Genomic DNA, 22609 nt, shown 5'->3' with positions numbered 1-22609 from the left:
ATTTTTATTATTTTTATAATGAAATATGTCACGTTTTAAACATTTTTAAAAATACAATTTCCTAAATTTTTTTTCTTTCTTACACCATTGATGTTAGAATATCAGTCTAGTTAGCAATAATTGATAGATTTAATTAAATGAAACATGTGACAATACATTTACGTGAATCTATCACTTAATGCCATGCAGTTATCATCTAAATTGGTGCTCAACAACAGTGGTGCTGAATAAATTTACTCAAGAATTCACATTTATCGGCATGGCGACACTTACACTAATGTTTTGACACCTCAAAATTATAGCGATGTATAAAAATTTTAATGGTGAGATAGTGAAAAAGATGGCCAATCAAGAACACTAAGGCAAACCATTAAGATCACAAGCTTCCTGCACAAAATATTCTTAACTTGCTCTTGCAGATATCAGGGATGAATTGAAGACAAAGCATCCATTTGAAGAAACATACAAATTACATGGCATAATTATATTTACCTCCATATTTACAAATTCGCAGTCCCGAGATAACCTCAAGATAGATAGTACAACAAACGAACGAACATTTGAGTCACTTTTTCTTTTTGTCTTCTTTGACTCTTTCAAGAACAACAGGAGCAGCTGGTATGCTGAACCACCACTCTCTTAATCTTCTCGTCCACCTCTCAGTGCAGGCTCTCCTAAGAGGTGAGTATTTAGTAAATGTTTCAAGAAAAACGAGTAGGACAATGTATTTTACAGGCAAAAACGCCAGCAGTAAAGCCGTGGCCAAGAGTGCAACTGCAAATTTCTCGGTTGCCTGGATATTAGTAATGTCACGTTAGTGAAGAATTAAGTTAACAATTTGCCAAAGGCAGCTAAAATTATACGGCTGCACCACAAAGCACAAAGAAACATAGGCAGTAAGTGCTAAATACCACATTTCTGTACATATTCATTTCATCTTGCTACAACTCAATAATTAAATTTACAACAATGCAACCAATTTCAGGTATCAGAAGCGTAAATGAAAAAAATTCGATTTGATGACAATTGAGTATTTAGCCTGCTAAGCTTAAAAATCTACTACAAGAATATAAATCCTTTTTAGAATAAATGATTTCTTTGAATGGTTACAGTTGGTAATACATTTCACCATAAGGTAATAATTAGTTTCAAAATAAATAATGTTTTTTCACTTGAGCAAGAAAAAGTAACATATCCAAACATGCTTGAGTACAAAAAATTAAAAATGACTTCAACGTTTACATTTCTGAAGCATGCATGCACGCAATTTTGGCATTGTGCCATAATGGTTGTTGTGAGCTCCATTTGGATTGACAGATTTTCTTGTGTATGAGACAGTCAATTCATCGTCTTCATTGAGGTAGGGCTGTGCTTGCTAAAACTTGCATTCTAGTTCATGTTTGACATGAATGGCAGCAATTTCTTATCTACTTTTGTTTTACCTATTTATTTTTCTTCAGATGATCTAATTTTGCATTATAGACAGCAAATACTGTCGTCCAATTTCTTATTTCTTTCCCATTATCAGCAGGCAATCCTTATTGGAATCCCTGCAAGGGAACACAAGATGCACGAAGGGACAACACACCTGGAAATTTGTATGGTCTGAAGGGAAAAACGAAGACACCCTATGAGTTCTTTTAGAAGCACAAATAAGATCTCTCCTTATAAGTACTCTAACAAAAGAAATGTATTTGGGTGGCTATTTTGTCCCTGAAATAAATGGCCTATTAAAATCTATGTCGTAAGTATAACTGATATCAGTTGTAATAAATATAATGCAGGAGTATCTTTCTAGAATTAATTTAAAAGTATTGGCTGGTTGGCTCTAACAAGTTTCTGCCATGGTTCTGGCCAATTATTGAACTGGACTGATTAAAGGGGAAATTTTACTAGTTTCTCCATCGAAACAGTAAATCAAGTCCAGACTTAGGGGTGTATGGCACTTGACATAAATGAGAGTGAACTTCAAAGAACAGAAGGCACTCGTTATTGACAAAATAATTTACCAATAACAAATTTGAGTTTTCCAAAACAAAAAGACGATCAAGAAAGACCAATACACTAAACAATACCTGGGGAAATATTGATAAGAGTAAGGCACGGCATTTGAGAAGAGCAACGTTTCCGTCCTGGATTAGCTCTTCAGCTTGAGAAATTGCATTTTGAACTGCCAAAAGCTGCTCCATGGTATTCATTGCAGGGGGTGCTATTACTTTGAGTTTGAGTTCATCAACTGGCCTTCCTTGGCCACAACAACGCGTAATCAACATGAAGGTTGCAAAACAGATGAGCAATGTTGCAAAGGCATAGCCTAGCCAACCTCTGCAAAACAAGTATTGCTAAGTACGCAAAATAGGCCAGAGAACAGAATAAGAGCTTGTTTGGGAGTGATTTTGAGAATTGATTTTTTGACCGTTAGGAGAAAAGTGAGGTCCACCTGTGAGAGAAGAAGTCAAATATGACAACTGGAATAGTGAAATAACGGTCAAAAAATCAATTTTTTGAGTGAAAAAATCGCTCCCAAACAAACCTTAAGACAAAGGAAAAGAGAGGAGAGACACAAAGCAGGAAGACAAAGAAGAAGATAAATAGTCTAAGGTAAATTAAAACCCCAGTTCCCATTTTATAGTTGTAACGACTTTAGTCTAACTGAACTTCCAATAAGTCTGACTACATCAAAATCTTATAAAACCAATTGAATCTAATCTAATCTTATCTCATTTTCCCTACTACATATACAATGACGGTCAATTCAACTAGGTCTCATTCTACTCAGAACCCCCATCAGTAAGTTTCTTTCAATCTCTTGACAATGACATCCTTTGCATGATGTGCTAATGAAAATACAACAGTCAAGGCAATAGAGATATTTCTACATCATAGCTACCCTTCTCTGCAGAGGGATTTCCTAAGACCAGTCATGTCATCTTAGTTGAGAAGACAATTTTAAATTGTCACCAAAAATGTATGTAAAACCAAAATCGATGTAAATGTAAGATATTGTCTTCTATTTTAGACAAGTCAAATATTATAACCTTCAGATATTTTATTGGGTGTTCTGTGCCAAGTTTTATCTTTGTTCTTCCACCTACTGTACACATGCACGTGCACAATCGAAAAAGTCAACATGGATAACTACTCACAAGTATGTGTGCCACGTGTTCGCAAATATATACATATGCCAATTCTCCCTATATATACATACATATATATGTATGTATATATAGACTTCATTTTAAACAATATATATATATATATATATATATATATATATAGACTTCCTTTCAATTGTTTAACTATACACTAAATTTGTTGTATCCTTCAAACTAAAATCCTTGTTCAGATATAAAATGCATTTCTGCCAATATTATTATCCAATTTTTCTTAAAGTTCCAGCTGTCACAATTTATTTCCTTAAAAACAGCAGGTTGAATCTAATAAATCTTTGATGATTTATCTAGTTAATAGAGTTCAATAAAAATGTCTCGAAAGAAGATTCTTTGATGGGGTATCTAGTTATTCCACATTTTTCTTCCATTCCTTCTAACATCATAAGATAATTGGGCCTGTGGTGTGCCTTTCACCCAGTAGCGAAGCAAGGTTTCCAGAGGAAGACCTGAAAGACCAAATCATGAATATGCCCTAGAAGATTCTTTAAGAGTTATAATACATTTGGCAGCCTTGTTTAGTTGTTTCACTATCTTAACAGACATTTTGAAAATTTTCATTGCATATACTTGAGTAGCAGTCCTTCAAACTACCTATTTGTTTATTTTATGATTTTGACGTATGATTATGAATTTAACCAAATAAATGACAATTACATGAAGGTTCTTGATGGATTGTTTATTCTCAGTGTACTCATCCTGCTTATTGCATATGTATATGTATCCATAACAATTTAAGCTATAAAATGAGGGGATCATTCAACAAGGAATCGGAGCCAGGGTCGCTGAGCATTTTTCTTCTCATGGTCATCCTGTTGAAAAATTAAAGTGAATACAGAGCCTTGTCAATGACTATAATCCCCATAATTTCTTTTTCTTAGGCCTAAATTACTTAACAGCTATAAAACCCAGGTAATTTCAAATACTATATTGGTCTGTTGTATTCATGCAATTTCACCATACTTTTAAACTATGTATATGTATCTTGTACACGAGGACATCTGGACTTCAAAAAACTTGTGTGATTCTATGTCTTGGACGTTGCGATCCTGAATGGAGCAACATTGAATACCTCGAAAGGAGTGCGAGTGTGATCCTTAAGAGTCTTCAACTGTGGTGATGACCCTAATAGGGTGGTAGGGCTTTATGATGTTTAAATGAGAACTTTGATGATGACATTAATGTGATGATAATTATGACGCTAATACCTGATACAGTTTTATATGGGCACTGTAAATATCTGTTTTATGGAACAAATGCCAGAATTAAAATAATCCAGTATTTGGTGGTCACAGTTTTATGATGGCTCATATCTACTACAATGAGGTGTCCAGACAAGAAGATATGAGTTATGTGATTTTATGAGGATAAAGTAGTGGTCTTTTCTATAATGATCACGATGTTAACATTAATATATATTATGTTATGCAGTAATGATATGTAATGTCATGACATCATAAGGATGATTATGTTATTACAATGATAAGATCCGAATTATGATGATCAATAATATGTATGAAATAAGGAATAACAAAACTCTTTCTTCTTACAATCGCTGCTTGGGTGGAATTATTATCAAAGTGCAAGTCAGGCACTTTTCTCTTCATGTCCGAAGAGAGTCAACAAAGCACAGGAGAGGGGGGAGAGAGGAGGAGGAATCAGAACACCTTTCAAGTTGAAAACAATTGAAAAAGTTGAAGTTAAAGAAAACTTTCTCACCTCCAGATAATATATGTGAAAACCAAACAGAAAACNCAAGTTGAAAACAATTGAAAAAGTTGAAGTTAAAGAAAACTTTCTCACCTCCAGATAATATATGTGAAAACCAAACAGAAAACCACGGACTTCCAATAGTCTTCCCAGTAAAGCAAAGAAAGAAGCCAATTTCCAACTTCAATCAGAGGAGAAAGCAATTCCTGCAATTATACGTGACTATTAAATACGACTGCAGGTGAAAGCTTGTGAAAATTACAGCAGCACCACATTAAGAAAATGGGAGAACAAAAAAATAATGTGTCAATGAAGAATAGAATATAGAATTTGAAAGATTTGTGCTAAAGCAGCCAGTCATTTTTCAAAAAAGTAATATAGTGAGAGAAAGTGAGATCAATATCAATTCGCTATAACAAAAATACGGAACAGCAGACTGAGCAGAGAACCTGCCATCTCTCGTTCTTTGAAATTCAATGCGGAATATAAATTACAAAAGAATAAATAAATTCTTACAGAAGTACATGCCCAATACCTTCATCACTGCCATGTTGGTGTCAATTCCATCAACTTTAACTCCATCTATTGTAGATTGAGCATGCACTACCTTTTTATAGCTGCTTCTAGCTTCTTTAACTGCTTTCTCCAAAGGAGTCATCTCTCCGACAGCAATTTCACCAACAACTAATCCTGTCTCACTAGCTACACCAGAACTCATTCCTGATGCAAATCCCAAATTAGAAGCGATAGCTAAAGCTGAAATTGAATACATCCCACTTCCAGATTTAGCAGAGTTTGTGCGGTCTAATTCTCTCGTTGTAGACATGATCGCAAGATTTTCTAAAATTTTGTCCCCACCTGGGAGCTGATCACAAACGTTGAACATAAGAAGAGCCTCACAGGAAACAGGGACAGCAGAACCTATTTCTTTAAGCACTTGTACTCGCAGAATCCCAAATATTGCTTTCAGAAGCACTTCATCCTTCTCCAGAGAACTGATCTCGAACTTACGTGTAAATCTATGGGCATATAAAACTTCACGAATAATAGCTAACCAGTAATCACGACGGGTATGACCTTTAAGCTCGGGAAACNGTGTAAATCTATGGGCATATAAAACTTCACGAATAATAGCTAACCAGTAATCACGACGGGTATGACCTTTAAGCTCGGGAAACGCCATTACAACTGGCTCCAATCTAAGAAAGGAATACTACAGAATTCATAAGCTTCTCAAATATAAACATGGAGATAAAAATATTGCGGAAGTAAAAATGATGGTGCATGTTGTCGAAGTATCAAGGAAAATAGTCTGCGTTCACCATGCCTTACAATGAAATTGATTTGTAGAAGACTGCCTTGTCAAAAAGCCTGGTTCCCCATGGTCCAGTCAGCTCAGGTCTAACAACTTGCTTTAAGTCATCAGCTAGATCATATACTTTTGCTTTATCATAAGAAACAACACGAAGAGCTTCGAAGTATAGAGCATGATCAGTCAAAGTTAACCGACCTGCAATCATAGACATGTCATGGATGTTTAAAATAACAGAGGACATCTTGTCATTTCACTATGTTCCCAATCTTCAGTGCACGAATTTTACAACTTACCAGGCCATGTTGAAATTCCCACATGTTCAAGAACAGGCTGGCTTGTGACTGTTCCATCCACTTCCAGGATCTTCTCCCCTCTTTTTGATCGGATGGAAGAAAGGAGGGATGATTCCGATTGATTCTTCAGTTTTCGTATTACCCTGCAAATAAAACCAGGCAAAAATTGAAATGAGGAAAGGAAAACAAATTAAAATTAAGCACAGTACTCTCACTTGCCCAAACAAATCATGTTCAAGACCCTCAAACTTATATGGAAACCCACATCATCAACATGTGCAAGATACGACATAGAATCACTTAGCTGGAGTAAGACTCTCTAAACTTTCGATAAACATTGGGATGCCAATCCTCTCAAAGAAAATAAAAAATTTTGCTCCAGTCCATGGTGGATTTTTTATTTTTCTCGAGGCATGAAAATCAAGCTTTAACCTTTGTGTAAAAACCTCAGAAATAATCACCTTAGCATCTAATTCTACGCGTTGTGCTTACATTGGTTATCACTTACTCCTCTAATCACCTTGAGCAACTTCTCACAGATTACCATCAAACGTATTATCATTACAGCAGTGAGATTTATCAAGCCCTTGTTTGGGCTCCATTAAAATGTAATTTTGAGAAAAATGTATTTTAAAATAGTGATTTTTTGGAAAATGTGTGGTTAAAAAAAGAAAGAAAATTTTGGATTTATGTGTAACATTATTTTATTAAAGAATATGTGGTTAAAACTAAGAAAGAAAAAGAGAACCGGTTGTAAACTTCAGGGCCCCGTGGAATTAGTCAAAGTGCACGTGAGCTGGCGCGAACAGCCATGGTCATAAAAAAAAAAATAAGAAAGAGAAAATGCATTAAAATTAAAATGGAGCCCAAACATGGGCTAAGTGAATATGGCTTTCCAGAGTAACTACTTTCACAACTTTCAAACACTTCACATGCATCCGAATTTGCAGAAATATCAGAAAGAGTTTATAGTCAATTCTCCTACGAAAACAGAATAAGAGTCTAGCAAGCTCTCATATGCATAAGTAAAGCTACTCTAAACTGATAGCTTATATCCAATTCAGAGCAACAGATATTTATTTCTGGTATATTCAAATACAAGGCAGTACACCCTAGCCAAACGATCAACTATCTAAATTGTTCCACCTTCTCCAGCAAATGTAGAGCAAGAAAAGTAATACATGTATGCATTTGAACATAGCAACTATGCAAGTAGTCATGTAAGATCCATGGCATATAATGACATCAATTCTGTAAGACTTAAGGCTGAGATAGCCTATAACAATCCTGATTTATCTTGGGCACCTGGATTCAAGCTATAAAGACGTAATCACTGTTAAATCTGTATGGATTACCATATGTGGAATTTGAGAAGGCCAATACCAGACGGGCAGATTGGAAATCTATCGACAGTACTTTCATTTAAAAAAAAAAATGATAATTATTACCTATTATTTTATTGATATTCATAGACATAATCCACCATATCAATAAAAATAACAATTGGGAGCAAACGATGTCAAACAGCTGCTAAGAGAATGGAATGATATCTATAATTATTTCCCATATATACAAATTGATCATGAAATGATGCTGCAACAATAGATATTACCTTTCCAATCCACTAAGGTACTTATCGTAGACAGAGAACTGAAGCCGGCCACTGGTAGAAGCAGCAAGCACCTCAAAGATATTATCACCGACAATCACATTGGCAATAATGGGAACTGCTGGAGCAATTCGAGAAAAAGCCTCGATTCCAACTGTAACATCCTCATCTATCTGCAATGAACATACGAATCAAACCAGCCAATACTATTTCAAGGACAATTTCAACTTCTAGGAGAGCATAAAAAAATTCGAAGCAGGCCCATGTCAGATTTTAGAGATTGTGGAGAACGCTTAGAAAATGCCATTTCCCATAGCATACATGATGCAAGAGTATGTTTACTCCAAAAAAAAAAAAAAAGAGAGAGAGAGAAAAAGATATTTAAACAAAAATTACAGCGAAATTCATGGTAATAAAAATGCTGCATAGTGCTTATGTATGGAATCATGTTAATCAACCTATCAAAATACATACATTATGAAATGGTTGGCTGGCAGCTGCAGGAAACTCCCAAGCAACCATCATATCAAATGTAAGCCGGCGAAATTTTTTGTCATCCAGATAACCAGTTACTCGAATAGATAGAGCAAGAGCCCTGAAGCAACAGTATTCCAAAAAGTTCCGTGCTAAGTTTGATGGATGCCTTAAAGAATCAGAAGCCTCTCCATCAAAGTTTTCTCGAAGTTGGCACATGGAGATGCCAAGGATTCTGCATGCAAATAACAGCACACAAACAAGTTAGTTCGTGGATACTCCAGGGAACATATAATATTAAATGTGTCAAAATTTGCCCAAAACATTTGGATAAGACTGCAAGTATTAGAAACAAAACTTTCCTTTATCTAGTCTGAAACTATAATAACAAAACGGATAAGAGAGATAAAGCAGAAAACGAACTTTGAGCATCTCCGCACCACTACATTTGCCACGGGAGAGAGATCATGGAGCCAGTTCTTCCCAGCAGATGGAGAATTTCTCATCTCATCTATCTCGTCATTGAATGGACTCTGTGATTTAGTAAACCACTTGAAAGACCCTTCCTTTACCAGCCCCTCGAGCATGGCCCGAGTTTTGCTGGCCATAGCCATTTCCCAGATCCCCTATTCGATGCAGCCTATTCAACAGCCTAGATAACAATAGCTTAGCATTCAATAATAACAGAAAAACCATGAACTGGTGAAACCTCTACCAATTAGCATATACTAATTACTAATTAACACTATTTGAAAATCCACTAACCAGGTATCCTCTTGTAACAACAATTGAAAGCATTCAACCATTTGCAAGAATAAAATAATCCATTCCATTCAATGAACAAGATCCACATTCTTATAGTTACCCAGACCCAATAATGCTTTTTGTTGAATCAGAAATCACAACCAAAAACCCTTTTCCACAATTAAATTGTGTTGCCCAGCTACATGCAATTCAATTACCTGCAAAAATAATGAGAAAAAAACCCCGAGAGAGACAACTTTTCATGAACTCAGCCTGAAATGAACTGCTGAACCGATTTGCGAAAATCCCATCTAGTCAATTCGAAGAAATAAAAATCGGATATTGTAATTGAATGATTCCTATACAGAAGGAGATTGCTAAGAATATCAGCGTCTTCTCAAAAACTCGAAAACGGAAAGACCGTCTGAGACTAGATTCTGCCTTGCAGTGGGGTTCGCGGAATACTTAATGGCAAAATAATGAATTACGCAAAACAAGTACTTTTCTTTGAAAAAAAAGTACTTATTTATTAAGGAAAGGATAAAAATTAAACATGAAGAGACAAAAGGATAGAAGCACGCGCTAACCGTATCCGGATGGCAACTTTATTTTTTTTATTTATTAATCGCTGAGGACAATTCAACTACAAATTATTCCCACCAAACAATATAAATTTGACGTATCATGCTGAATTTTATTAAATTTGTAAGAAAACAAAATTGTTCTAGGTTCTTTATTATTATTTTACTGTCTTCCTTAACCCATTTTCACATTATAGAGCTTGTTTGGCTAAGCTTATAGGAAATATATGAGCAACCTTTATCTCAAAAGAGCATGTAGATGAATTGAACCACCCCGCACCCCCTCGAGTGCAGGCATTTGGCGAAGTCGATTTATGTAGTACATATAGCTGGTAAGTCAATGTACTATGTCATTCGAAATCAAATAAAAGTATCTCTTGCTTACAAAATTTCTATAGATCTGAAAATAAATTTATAGATAACTTATAAATTCGGTCAATATTAAATATTAATTTTAACAATATATTCAAAATTACTACTTAAAGTTTGTTTAAGACTTATTTTTTGGGAGAGTAAATTTTGTAATATTGATTTTTTCAAAATTGTTTGACTAAAGAACGGAAAAATTACAGCAAGACGTCTCGATGACACGATGATTTATTCGAGTCGAACGATCGAATCAGATCTTATAACTTTGAGATAGAGAGACAATTACAGCAAGAATGACAACAGCACAGACAGACAGTGCAATGAGGAAAATGTTGCAGCTACCAATTTGCCATTTCTAAATCTTAATCTCTAGCAGCATATGTCGGCCCACAAATACGTATGTATTTTTAAAATATTGCTACTGCTCTATACCATTCCTAGGGATATAGTGATGGTTGGTGGGTGGACTCGTTTATTTTCAACAGAAAATGTAGATTGGTAAAGGATGGATCTTGATTCTATAGAGAAATTTCTTAGGTCACAAAATAGGCTAAGGCAATACTCTGTCTATGATGTTTCCCGTTTAGTACTTGATCTTTTATCTTCCTTTAATATCTTTCCTCACTCGTTTTGCAAAATATTTTCATTATTAGTGAAAACAAACAAAAAATAATAATTGTCAATATATTTACACGTTAATTTAATTAGGAATGATGATTGTAGTTTGTAAACTAGTTATCACTAAAAAAACGAATAATAATAATAAAAAAGAAGAACTTTTTTCGATATATGTATACTTTTTTGTTTTTCCAATTTTTTCATAAAAGAAAAGAACTAAAAGAAAGGAAATCTTTTTTTAATACTGATTTATTTTAACGAAGAAAGAAAAAAAGAAAGAAAAAAATTGAGATTTCATTGTTTCATTCTGAATCATCGACTTTTGTATTTGGGAGAACATTTGATTTCAGAAATACCTTCCTTTTTGGCCTTGTATTCTGGTTTTCAAAAATTATGTTACTTTTTCTCGGACACGTATTACCCAAAAAATAAAAAATTTAAATAAAAAACTAATTATAACTTATAAACCACTATTTTGTAATAATATTGTAATTTTTTATATTGTTAAAATTAAAATTTTATTCAATAATAATGCAAACGAAATTTACTATTAAAATTAAAAATGCTATTGCCTGAAGGACAATTTTGAACACAAAATTGTTATTGAAATCTATGCGCAATAATTCATCATTTTTTTTTCAAGATTCCTAATGGATAATAAAGGAATACAAAAAATATGACTTCCATGGTCATCGCAATTCCACCCCAATTCTTGAATCAATGAATATAAATGACTTCACCTCGTGGGGCATAATCCAGTGGTGTAAAAGACAGGAATAAGCTAGTTTCAACCTTGCTAGCAGTTGCAGTGTGAGGGTTCGATTCCTGAAATATGAAATTTGACTTTTTGTAGGTACCAGTGTATGGATAAACTCTTATTCCCTGGTCTGTTGAGGCACATCCAACGATTTATCTCCCTCACGATGCTTCAATGATGGAGCAGTGGGGCCCTCAAGGTCGAGGTTCAACTTTTAATGAATATAAATGACTTGTACTCCTTCAAAATTTGAACCTCATATTTTGCAGAAAGGGGGATGTGACTCGTGCAAGGACAAATACTATTCGAACCCAAATCACACGGAATCAACAGTTTCAAAATTGCGATTTCGATTTTGATTTGACAGATTGGTAGTTTTTTGGTTCACCTTTGATATCATATTTCAAAAGATGATAACTGAACAACAATTTCAAATTTGTGAGAGAAAAAACTATCAAAGAAGACTGGACTGTATATTCATCAAGACATACTATATAACTCAATAATATACTTACAAAGTCATCTACCTTCCTCCACTGATGAATAGGAGATCGAATTTCTAGAGTAATCCTCAACAAAACTAGTACCTATGGAGTCCTTAGTAACGCCAGTTTGGTTGGTGCTACTGTTTGTATTGTTAGTAAAAGGAGCAGATGAGGCCGTATTGTACCTGCCTACTTGGCCATGGATCGCGGGCTTCGTAGGTCTAGGTAAAGTGAACGAATCGCTTGATAGCATGAGATGAACAGAGTTCATATCTGGCCTATCTGCAACACTAGCTTGACAGCATAACAATCCTAATTGAATGCACATTGCAGCTTCTTCGGGATTGTATTTATCGAGGCTTCCTCTAACTAGTTCCTCCGACTTCCCCGCCTTGAAAAGTGTCCATGTCTGTAACGATGAGATATCCAAGTTATTAAACAAAAGTACAAATTGTTGAAGCATCTTATCTAAAGGTTTAAGTAGTTACGGGGATACATTTTTTCTACAAATTTAGTCTTCATCATGCTTTCCACATGCAAGGCCATTCCATTTTTTCATCTAATGTCCAACTCATACCCAGTTTTCAACTATATAATGGGATATTAGCACGCCTCCATTTTTGTCCTCATCATGAGTATTAAAAAAAATAGCATTTATAAAGAAAATGGCATAATTGGGAAAGAAATTTCATAATAACTTCTTCTCTTACATAATTTAAGAGGTTGGCCTTTTCAGCATCAAGCAACCTGTCATAATTTTTTCTCCCACCGACAATTTCCAAGACCAAAATGCCGAAGCTAAAGACATCTGTCTTCACAGACAAATATCCATGAATTACGTACTCAGGAGCCATATAACCACTGCATTAAAAAAGACGTTAAGCTCTCCGTTAACTGGAGAAAATGACATGGAAAGAGATGAGGAGCAACAACTCACTGAGTGCCGGAAACCTTAAATGTGTTTAAATGTGTGTCATCCCCAGGAAACAACCTTGCGAGACCAAAATCCGAGATTTTTGGATTCAACTGCTCATCTAGCAATATATTACTGGCTTTAATGTCTCTATGAATAATCCTTTCAGGCGCTTCTTGATGCAGATAGAGAAGGCCTCTTGCAATACCATTAACTATTTCTAATCGTTTCTTCCAATCCAGAAGCTGAGACTTCTTTTTATCTGAAAAGTAACACCATGCCAAGTTTCATATCTTATCCAAAATTTTGCATAACAAAATAGTTTAAGTCATCCGACAGAAGAAAAAAATTACCAAAAAGGAAGTAGTCGAGACTCTTGTTAGGCAAATACTCATACACAAGCATCTTTTCAGGTCCTTCCACGCAACATCCGAGCAATGTGACTAAGTTCCTGTGTTGAATTCTCAATAATAGTTTGACCTCATTCTTGAATTCTTTCAGCCCTTGTCCAGAATTGAAGGACAGCTTCTTCACGGCTACTTCTTGACCATTAGGCATCAGTCCCTGGGGACAGGAATATGACAAAAGAATTCATTAGAAAAAGGGCACGTAGTTATAGTTCAGTACTTTTCTGGACGACAAACACGGTTAATTAATGCAGTGAAATTAAGATGTTGAGTTTAAACCCACAAAATAATAATTTTATTGATGTATTTTTAAGGAAAATGGGACACAATATTCTAGCACCTCACTTACGCACACTAAACCATGGCCTCGTTTTATTTTCATTTTTTTCAAAATGCATTGTTTTCTATCTACTTTTCAAACACACATTGACATTCTTCGGTAAAATATTATTACACGCAAATCCAAAACATTTCCTTATTTTTTAACTAAATATTCTCCATCAAATCTCTATTCCAAAATACATTTTTTCCAAACAAATGGGCATCAAACAGGCTCTAGAACTGATACTTAATTGAAGGACTACAGCAGTAAATCAACTTCCCCACTATCTATCCACTCACGTGACTCACTCTATGAAGTCTTTCTCACATACCTTTCTCTCAACCGCAACTTATACATACACAATACACTACAGCAGTATACATAGGCAGGAAAGTTGGTGGATGGTTCTTATAGTATGTCGTTGGGAAGAAAAGGCAGCAAGCTTCTGGATAATTTTTCTTGTGGCGGTAGTGATAGAATAATTATAAAATTGATTTCTTCTAGTTTCTTCTGGGCTTGCTGCGGATTACAGCCTTCTCTAGAAATTTCTTTGAATGGACGTGCTGCATTTTCATAAAATGCCTGCTTGATGATATTTTAAAAATTGACATATGGTTAAAGAAACCTATAAGACTGCATAAATATCTTTACATTTATAAAGCTTGTAAAGAAATGCATTTCTTTTATCCATATTTGTTGTCATAGCAATAAAAAGAACCAAGTTCCATTGTGAAACTAACATTCTATTATAAGTTTATTCTTAGTAATGCTCATACTTAAAACTTTAGTTTAGATCCTGCAGCAGAATTGCATATAAATTGCAACTTCCGAAAACTCTCCCAATAATCATATGACTAATGATTATCGTGCAGCTAAAGTACATATGTGGTGTTAGTAGACTAAAAATTTGAAACTGCAGATTCTTGGCCTCTGGATCTTTAAAGATACACCTTGTAGGTTACGCATGTAAAGCTGTTGAAAGTGTAGGCATTAATAAATGAAAATTAATTATTAATTAGCGATGCATGTAACCATGGAACAAATTGGAGTTTTTCTTTCATAATGTCAATTATGGCTCACGCCAAGTTCGATGTTTAGAGGAATCGCAAGTTGTGCCTTAAGTTGTCTTAAGATATTCGTATTGCATGTTTTTGGTACATTTTTGTTGTCTTTTAGTTTTCATCTTTTAAGATAATGTATTGTGTTAATATGCATATTGAATGGAAGGCTCAATATGCTCCATTTTGACTTTTTTTATTTCTTGTACTATCAAAATATTCTAAAATGAATTTTGCAAGACGATCAGTTAACACAAAAAAGATATATGTACGGTGCTAAATTAAAATTAACACTATATAGCAATAAAGGTCAAATTTAGGCCGTGGACAGAAGCTAATTTCAGAAACTTTTAAATTATCAGAGACTATGAACAATTCCAGTATCGAAACACAGGAATGCTCATTAGATCGTAAGAAAAAGACCTTCAACATAACATATCATTTAACTCATTTCCACAAGAAAGTTACCAGTATACTAAAGATCCAAGTCCATGATAACTCACAAGTGACTGTGCTGAGTGATAGTGTGTTTACCTAGTTGGTCTGATTACAGCAAAAGTACTATGTCTTGTTTAGAATTTTAAACAAAAAACCCAGCATGCCATGATCTAGCATAATTCATATTGTAACATATTCAAACTTTTATTCTTTATTATGTGTATGTTGTGTTACAAAGTCAATAGGATCCAAAGATAATTAAATTTCCATCATGAAGTAAACCCCTAGTTTGTTTAACATTTGTCTCAAGATCATATATGCTACTCCTAGGTCTTTCATAACAACGATTGTTAGAACAAACAACTTGCCAAAATCGCTCTGATACCACTTGTTGAGAATCAGGCCAAATAATAAAAACGAAAATAATATGAACAATATGATAATAATGGATCACAACCAAAAAAAAAAAAAAAAGTTAACGAGGAAACCCAAATCTAGGAAAACCACAGGCAAAGGAGGAGAATTCACCATAATCAATAGTATGGAATTACAAAGAATCTCTTTGGACCAATAGTTGGACAATTGGTCGATTCCAATATGTTGTACACCACACATTTAAAACCAAAGAATCCCTAACATATTAGAAGAATTAATACATAAAAGGTTTTAATATAAGGTAAAGTCTCGATACAATGGGTAAAACCAATGATTAAGAACTTAGGATGAAATAGGAGTCAAATTCACCTTAGACTCCATCAAGACATCTTCAAATCTACTACCAACTCCCAATATTCCTCATCCAGTGTTTTCAACCAAATACTCAACAAGAATTCGGGTCATAACCTAATTCTAACAAACTTCACCTTGACACGTTGCAAGGGATAAAACTTTAACTTTTTAACTCCAACAAAATTCTCCAAACAAAACACTCCACCAAACTATTCCATCTCTTCCACGATGCCCCTTCGGGCATACTCAACAACTGTGAACTAGATCCAAGCACGACTTACCAACAGAATTACTTTGGGCACCAAACTTGTTCAAATCACCATGAACAACAAAATCATCAGGTTCACAACTAATTCCATCTGAGTTAATGAATTTGCTCGAATTATCTCCACGAGCAACAAGATCATAACTCCTTACGTTGCTTCCCCTCCGGGGTCCAAACAAAAATTTGCCATTATAAAATCTGGTGTCACGATGCAAAAGCAGAATCTCAAATTTCATACTTGTCATCCCTGAAACAATTAACTTTATTCAAACCTCGCTTTTATAACTAATCTAGCCCTCCCAAGAACCGCAAAACTTTGGCTTTGATACCACTTATTAGAAACAAACAAGTTATCAAAATCGCTCGGATACCACTTGTTAAGAACTAGGCCAAATAATAAAGACGAGAATAACATAAGCAATATGAAAAAATAGATCACAAGAAAAAAGATTTAGTGCAAACCCAAATTTAGGAAAACCACAGGCAGATGCAGAGAATTAACTATAATTAATAGTAAAGAGTTACAAAGTATCTCTTTGGACCAATAACTAATTGGACAATTGGTCAATTCTAATATGTGTTGTACACCACGTATTTATAACAAAAGAATTTCTAATATATTAGGAGAATTAATACATGAAGAGTTCAATATAAGGTAAAGTATCAATACAATGTGTAAAACTAATAATGGAGAATTTCGGATGAAATAGGAATCAAATTCACCTTGCACTCCTCCAAGACATCTTCAAATCTACTACCAACTCCAAATACTCCTCATCCAGTATTTCCAATTAAATACTTAACAAGAATTCGAGTCACAACTCAATTCTAACAATGATAGATGAATAGCACATTTTAGTGTCATCCACAAAAATGTGATGCATGTCATCCCAAGTATAAGCATGCAGTAATTATAATTGTCATCATTTATTGCATACACAATTATCACATTATTTTGTGATAAAGCAATTAGAGGTTTTATCAAATTTCTCATGCAACTCCTTTGGTGTCAATTCAATCCACACACAGAAATCGCATGTTTTACAAACTTCATTCTCTTGTTCATGTAAAGAAAGCATTCAAGTTTTTGATGCAAATTTCTTCTCATCAATCTCCAAATCTGTTTTCTTCTCCAATTAATGGAACGAGCCCAATTGATAGGGTAATTACATCCTGAATATAGATATTCTGATCATTAGTAAATACCAAAGAGATCAATCCCTTCCTTTTCGAGCACCACCATCAGCTAGCAATCTAGTTTTATACTTGCAGATCGGCCATCAACTTTTAGCCTCATTTTGAACAGTCACGTGTATTCTTTACACCCTCAAGGAAAATCTGCGACTTACTCAGTTTGATTGGCAATTATGAATCTAGCTCACTGTGAAATTCATCCTTCCAAAAGGTAGGTTCAATTCATTTCATGACCTCCTATTGTGATGTCATTCATTGTTGCTACTAAAACTTGCTAGTCCTAACTCATAGGCGTATTGCTTCTTAGTTAATGGGCAAGATGTCCTCTAATTTACAATGAAGACATTATTTTGAAATTGGATTTCAAGCGCAGAGGTGTATCGGTGATATCACTACAAGCAAGAAGTTTTTGTGACAGAAAAACAGTTGCAAAAAGTACCAAAACCGTCACAATAGAGCTCGGGATATTTTGTTCATATTCAAAGCATGTTTTGATGTATTTTCTTTCTCCTAAGTAAAAAATGTCACTTAGAAAACTCCGTTAACCTCTAATGGTGGCATCCTCAACTAGAATTTTGAAGGATTTGAAAAGATTACAAATTTTGATAAATTTCGTGGATTTGAATAGATTTTCACAAATTCTGTAAGAATCTCATCAAAAGATTTTGATGAATTTTAAAAGATATGGTTATATGTATTTTTAAGTTTAAAATTCATTCAAATCTTTTAAAACCCCTCTATTAATGAATTATGAATTCATTAAGTTATCAAGAATGCCTAAATTTTAAAGGATTTCGTTGAGTTTCATTAAAAACACAATTATCACCATCTAAATTTTAATGGATTTCATTAAAATTAGACAACTAAGGGGAATGTCCACAATTGAGATTGTGATGAATTTTAAAAATTCTTTAAAACCCTTGTATGAGCTACGTTTTTCTAAAAGTTTATTTTTTCAAAACTCATTTTAAATCACATATTTTTCAATAAAATAATATTACACACAAATTCAAAATTTTTCCTTAATTTTTAACCACACATTATCCATCAATTACTATTTAAAAAATATATTCTTTTCCTTGAAATGGGGCTCAAACAAGGGCAAAATTTATGTGTCCTCAATTGAAATTTTAATGAATTTCATTAAAATTTATGTATACCAAATTGAGATTTTAATGAAATTCAATAAAATCCTTTAAAATTTATATATTTTCAATAATTAGTGAATTTATAAAGATTTGACTAAGAGGGGGATTTTAAAATATTTGGATGGATTTCAAATTAAAAAACATAATCAAATTTTTGAATTTCACCATATTTGACGAGATTCTTAAGAAATTTGTGAAAATTCATTCAATTACACAAAATTTATTGGAATTTATAATATTTTAAAATCAACCAAAATCTTATTTGAAGACACCCAGTAAATTTAGAAGGATTTTTAAAAAATCCATCCCAATCCTATCGATTATTCTTAACCCATGAAGAGAAAAGTATAACTCCTTGGAGAAGGCGAAAAGAGTACCTTGTAGACGGGCCCAAAGCCACCTTGGCCCAGCCGGTTCATTTCGGAGAAGAAATTGGTGGCAATTTGCAGCTTCTGGAGACTGAAAAACAAGTCGCAAGATTCTTCTGTGCCATCGTCCGCGGCGTCGTCTCCGTTTGTGGCCCTCAGGCGCCGCCGCAAACAGCTGTACATGTCGGAAAATAGTCGCATGGAGGCATCAAACAGACTGACAGAAATGAATTCTCTAATATTGGGCTTTCTACTGAAATTTTAGCCCAATTACATGAACATTCACCGGTATATATTCGCTATTCTCTGGATTTTACTGCAGCTTTGTACCAACAGGTGGGCTACTCCAAATTGACAAAAAAAAAAAAGGGCAAATTCAACTGGAAAAAGGCGTTGACAACGAAGTTGCTATTCAATTTACAATTTGGGGCAGTTCCGGTCCATCTTTTCTTTTAATTTTCCTTGGTCAAAGTACCGTCCAAGGTGTCCGGCCGTATAAAATTAAATGTGTTTGAATTTGTTGGAGTGAAATGAGAATCAGATAACGAAAATTTCAACAGTTTTTTTCAAGGTGGTTGAGGGACGATGAAGTGCTAGTCGTTGATCATGTTTATTGATAATTTTTATACAAAACCCATTCAACTCTGCTCTATTAGAATAAGGGGGGTGTATTGGGACTTTGAAAGATTTGATTGACTTTTTTTTAAGCGATGACTATCATGAATTTCGTGGATCTTTGATATAAATAATAGATGCTTAAATATTATATCACTAATATAATATGTGCAATAATTAGAAACTTGAAATTCGGTTCAAAATTTTTTATTTTAGACGTGGTAATTTTTAATGAATAATGCAATTCATCATCAGTTATGATTTATCACTAATTTAAAAATCAATTTTGATGTTTTTGTAAAGCTGGGTCATGGACGTCACAATGTTTGAGTTACTTTTTGACATGAGAGATGTGAAAGGGTTGATTCTACATCTAAATTTATTTGGAGGTGAACTCTCCCGTCACCTTAGTGAATGTATGGCTATGCTAGAGGGTTAGAAAGTTGCAGTGAATGTCGGCTTGACGTTTCTTGGGTGGATAATGTAACAACATCATTGATGTGGTACACGTGCCTACTATCACACTTTTAAAGGTTCTTTCATATTTCACACTGTATCTTTCACTCTGCCATTTGAGTTAAGGGATACTTGCAACGAATTGTTCGAATTCAAAATTAAACTATACTCTACTTAAAAATAAACTTATGTGAGAGTCAGCATGCAAAAGTGATAATTAGTTCATTTTTCGACATGTCTTGCCTATGTATGATGGGCTTAACATGAATAATAGATTATTAGCATTATAACACTGTCATATTTATATCACAAAATTCATTTAAGCAAATGGAAAATTGCAACCAACGAAAAATATTTGAGAACAACTTGGAATACTAATGTATTGGGGATATAGTGGCTCTACATTTCAAAGATGAATGATAATATCTCCCATAGCTTGATTTGTGACATAACTCAAAATAATTTTTTATCATGAGCTCGAGCTTTTGCATTGTATTGTTGCACACACTATAGTGCATTAAATTCCAATTCGTTAAAAGTATTGTTTGGGGGTGAATACAAATAAAAAAGGTAGCCAAAATATAGTTTTTCTTGTCTAACATGAATCCCTCATCTTTAAATCGTTTGCTTTTATAGACATATGTTGCGATTATAAGCCTCAATCATTTACAACTTACTAAAGAGCGACAGGATACGGTCTCTTGAAAAAACATAACAATGTAATGTGAGGTCACTTAAATATCAAGGTTCTACACGGCCTCTGTTTGGAAGATATTGAAAATAGTTTATTTTATTTTATTTATTTTTTATATTTTTTTAAACGAATTTTGGAATAGCTACTTTTTGGAGAATGTGTATTTAAAAAGTAAAAAATTGTTTTGAATTTACGTGTAAAATATTTTATTATATAAATGTATGATTGAAAATAAGTTTGAAAAAAATAGAATTTTGAAAAAATTGATGAGAAGCCCCCTGTTTGACAACCATATTTGAAAATTCTTTTTTCTACATATTTATATTCATATTCAATCACATATTCACACAATAAAATATTTTCTACGTAAATTCAAAATTTTTTTATACTTTTTTAATTAGACATTTTTTAAAAAATTACTATCCAAAACATTATATTTCTCAGATAATGATTGTTAAATAGGGACTAAGAAAACGTGAATCTACTCGCCTCACTATTTAGGTTGTTAAAACAACGTAGTATGAAATAGGGGGGAAAAAACAAACAAACAAACAACAACAAAAAAACAAAAGGAGGCGTCACTTCAAGAGAGAGTAGGCTAGATAGAAAAAGAGTAATGTGTCATTTTCTAGATAATGCTTTCATTAAAGTGTAATTTTGAAAAAAAAAAAAATGTATTTTGAAATAATGATTTTTTTTGAAGAATGCTTGGTTAAAAAATAATAATAAAATTTTAATTTACGTGTAATATTATTTCATGAAAGAATGTATAATTGAAAATAAATTTTCAAAAAATGAGTTTTAAATATAATGGGGACCAAACTTAAACTTAGGGGCCGTTTGAGCCCTATTGTTTGTAGATTATAATGAGATGAATAATATTTTTTTGAAAAATAAATAGTTGAAATTTTTTTAATTTACGTGTAATATTATTTTATTAAAGATTGTGTGGTTAAAAGTAGGAGAGAGAAAATTTTAATTTAATGTAATAAGAAATGATGGGGTTCAAACGAGGGCTTAATATTTTAAACAAATATAACCTTAAAAAATGTTATCATCTAGGCATTTGGGCCAAACTAGACTGACTCAACGAAGAACCATGTTGCATGTATAGACAACTTTCATAGAATTTGTTCACTAGTGGACATATGACAGAATTTCATTCATTTCAATCAAAACAAATAAAAAAATATACCATACAAGAGCTGAGTACCTCTGAACAATTCTATGTAATTGTTCCTCAATGAAAATGCCTAGTGCATGTACACACACTCTCTCTCTCTTTTTCTCTCCATTTATTTTTTAAAACGATTTTAAACTATCTAGACATTCTCTCTAAAGTTAATGAGAGTCTCTAGTCCACTTAGACATCTATTCTGCCTTATCAACTTTGCATAAATTTTTCTAGAGGACATTTAAAAAAAGGAGGCCGCGATCATTTTACATCACTAAATACTAATAAATTAATAAATAAATGCGTAGGGGAGAAAATTCATTTTGGTTTTAAAAAAAGTAGACTAGTTAAAAAAAAATTCCCTTGAAATATATTGTTGCAATGTGTTTCCCTTATGAGGGATGTCATGTGTTTCAAAACATAATGCATCTGTAACACCCCGAATTTTAATTATATTTTTTATATGGGTTAAATTTAATATTGATCATTTATCATATGAAATAGTTCATGTCCAATCTATTCGTTACACTAAAGTTCAAAAATTGAAATGATAAACGTGACCCACTTATTCACATAAATGATTTATTTGGCTTATGTGTACTTTTAGAATTTATCGTAAGTTATTTGAGTCGAATATTTAAGTACTTTTTTTAGTTGATAAAAATATATCGGTATTATACTTATTTTGTAAGCCGTATTAAAT

General features: G+C 33.4%; 2 protein-coding genes across 3 annotated transcripts; both read right to left on the bottom strand.

The window, feature by feature from the left end:
- Positions 1-351: 351 nt before the first annotated feature.
- Positions 352-9828, bottom strand: LOC111402352. 2 transcript variants are annotated; one of them, XM_023030581.1, is made up of 12 exons: positions 9534-9828; positions 8995-9223; positions 8572-8806; positions 8101-8270; positions 6489-6631; positions 6213-6390; positions 6020-6079; positions 5416-5935; positions 4974-5086; positions 4721-4771; positions 2076-2325; positions 352-793 (listed from the first exon to the last, which is right to left on the bottom strand). In XM_023030581.1, the coding sequence occupies exons 2-12, from the start codon at positions 9183-9185 to the stop codon at positions 566-568; spliced, it is 2139 nt and encodes a 712-aa protein (XP_022886349.1). In that variant the 5' UTR covers positions 9186-9223; positions 9534-9828; the 3' UTR covers positions 352-565. The 2 variants fall into 2 exon arrangements, with proteins under 2 accessions (XP_022886349.1, XP_022886350.1); XM_023030582.1 differs by lacking the exon at positions 4721-4771 and having other exon boundaries at positions 9534-9827.
- Positions 9829-12092: 2264 nt separating this feature from the next.
- On the bottom strand, positions 12093-19568 carry LOC111402351 (G-type lectin S-receptor-like serine/threonine-protein kinase B120). The gene is made up of 5 exons (XM_023030580.1): positions 18977-19568; positions 13392-13602; positions 13063-13300; positions 12836-12986; positions 12093-12534 (listed from the first exon to the last, which is right to left on the bottom strand). The coding sequence occupies exons 1-5, from the start codon at positions 19166-19168 to the stop codon at positions 12160-12162; spliced, it is 1167 nt and encodes a 388-aa protein (XP_022886348.1). The 5' UTR covers positions 19169-19568; the 3' UTR covers positions 12093-12159.
- Between the last annotated feature and the right edge of the window lie 3041 nt (positions 19569-22609).

The sequence above is a fragment of the Olea europaea genome, chromosome 10 (assembly GCF_002742605.1).
Source record: "Olea europaea var. sylvestris chromosome 10, O_europaea_v1, whole genome shotgun sequence".
Taxonomy (NCBI): Eukaryota; Viridiplantae; Streptophyta; class Magnoliopsida; order Lamiales; family Oleaceae; genus Olea; species Olea europaea.
This window is presented reverse-complemented; position numbering and strand designations above follow the sequence as displayed.